General features: G+C 65.9%; 1 protein-coding gene across 1 annotated transcript in view; it reads right to left on the reverse strand.

Moving 5' to 3' along the window:
- Positions 1-309: 309 nt before the first annotated feature.
- Positions 310-590, reverse strand: part of MNEG_10362 (protein arginine N-methyltransferase 1) — a gene marked incomplete at both ends in the record, with an annotated part of 1,292 nt that continues 1,011 nt past the window's right edge. The window contains one exon of the mRNA XM_014041170.1: positions 310-504. Coding sequence (XP_013896624.1) covers positions 310-504 — 195 coding nt within the window. The remainder of the gene's footprint in view (positions 505-590) is intronic.

The following is a 590-nucleotide window of genomic DNA, read 5'->3' on the forward strand; positions in this document are numbered from 1 at the left end:
GGGGGGGGGGGGGGGGGGGGGATGCGGTCGCGATGGTGGCAGAGGAGGCGGGACAGCGCTGGCTTTTATGGCTTTGCTTCAAGAGGGGACGGGGATGCAGGGCGGGAGGACGGATGGTGGGCGCGTCTGCGTGGTGGGCTTGCACGCGACCAGATCAGAATGTTGCATGAAACACCCAACAACGGGCGACCTCCTTGCTCCCGACCGACAACCTGGAATCACCGCCAGCCCATGCAAAGCGTTGCCGCTGGTGCACGCCGAGTGCTGTCACATCACTCGCCCGCCCTCCCAGAACCATCCACGAGGCGCTCACACGTTGTCCCAGAAGTCGATCTTGTCGCGGCGGTAGTCCCCGTCCTCGATGGCCGTCACCAGCAGGCGGCACGTGTCTGGGAACACCAGGCCGCCCGGCGCCAGCCACTTGTCGCGCGCGTAGATCACCGTGTCCAGCATGGACTCATAGAGCAGGAAATAGCCCATCCACTCGCTGATGATGATGTCCACCTGGCGCCGCCACGTCAGCAAGCAGGGGAGGAGGGGTCAGGGGTCAAGGGCGAGCGCGAGGCAGCGGCGCGGTCGTGGTGGAAAGG

The sequence above is a fragment of the Monoraphidium neglectum genome (assembly GCF_000611645.1).
Source record: "Monoraphidium neglectum strain SAG 48.87 unplaced genomic scaffold scaffold02283, whole genome shotgun sequence".
In the NCBI taxonomy this organism is placed as follows: Eukaryota; Viridiplantae; Chlorophyta; class Chlorophyceae; order Sphaeropleales; family Selenastraceae; genus Monoraphidium; species Monoraphidium neglectum.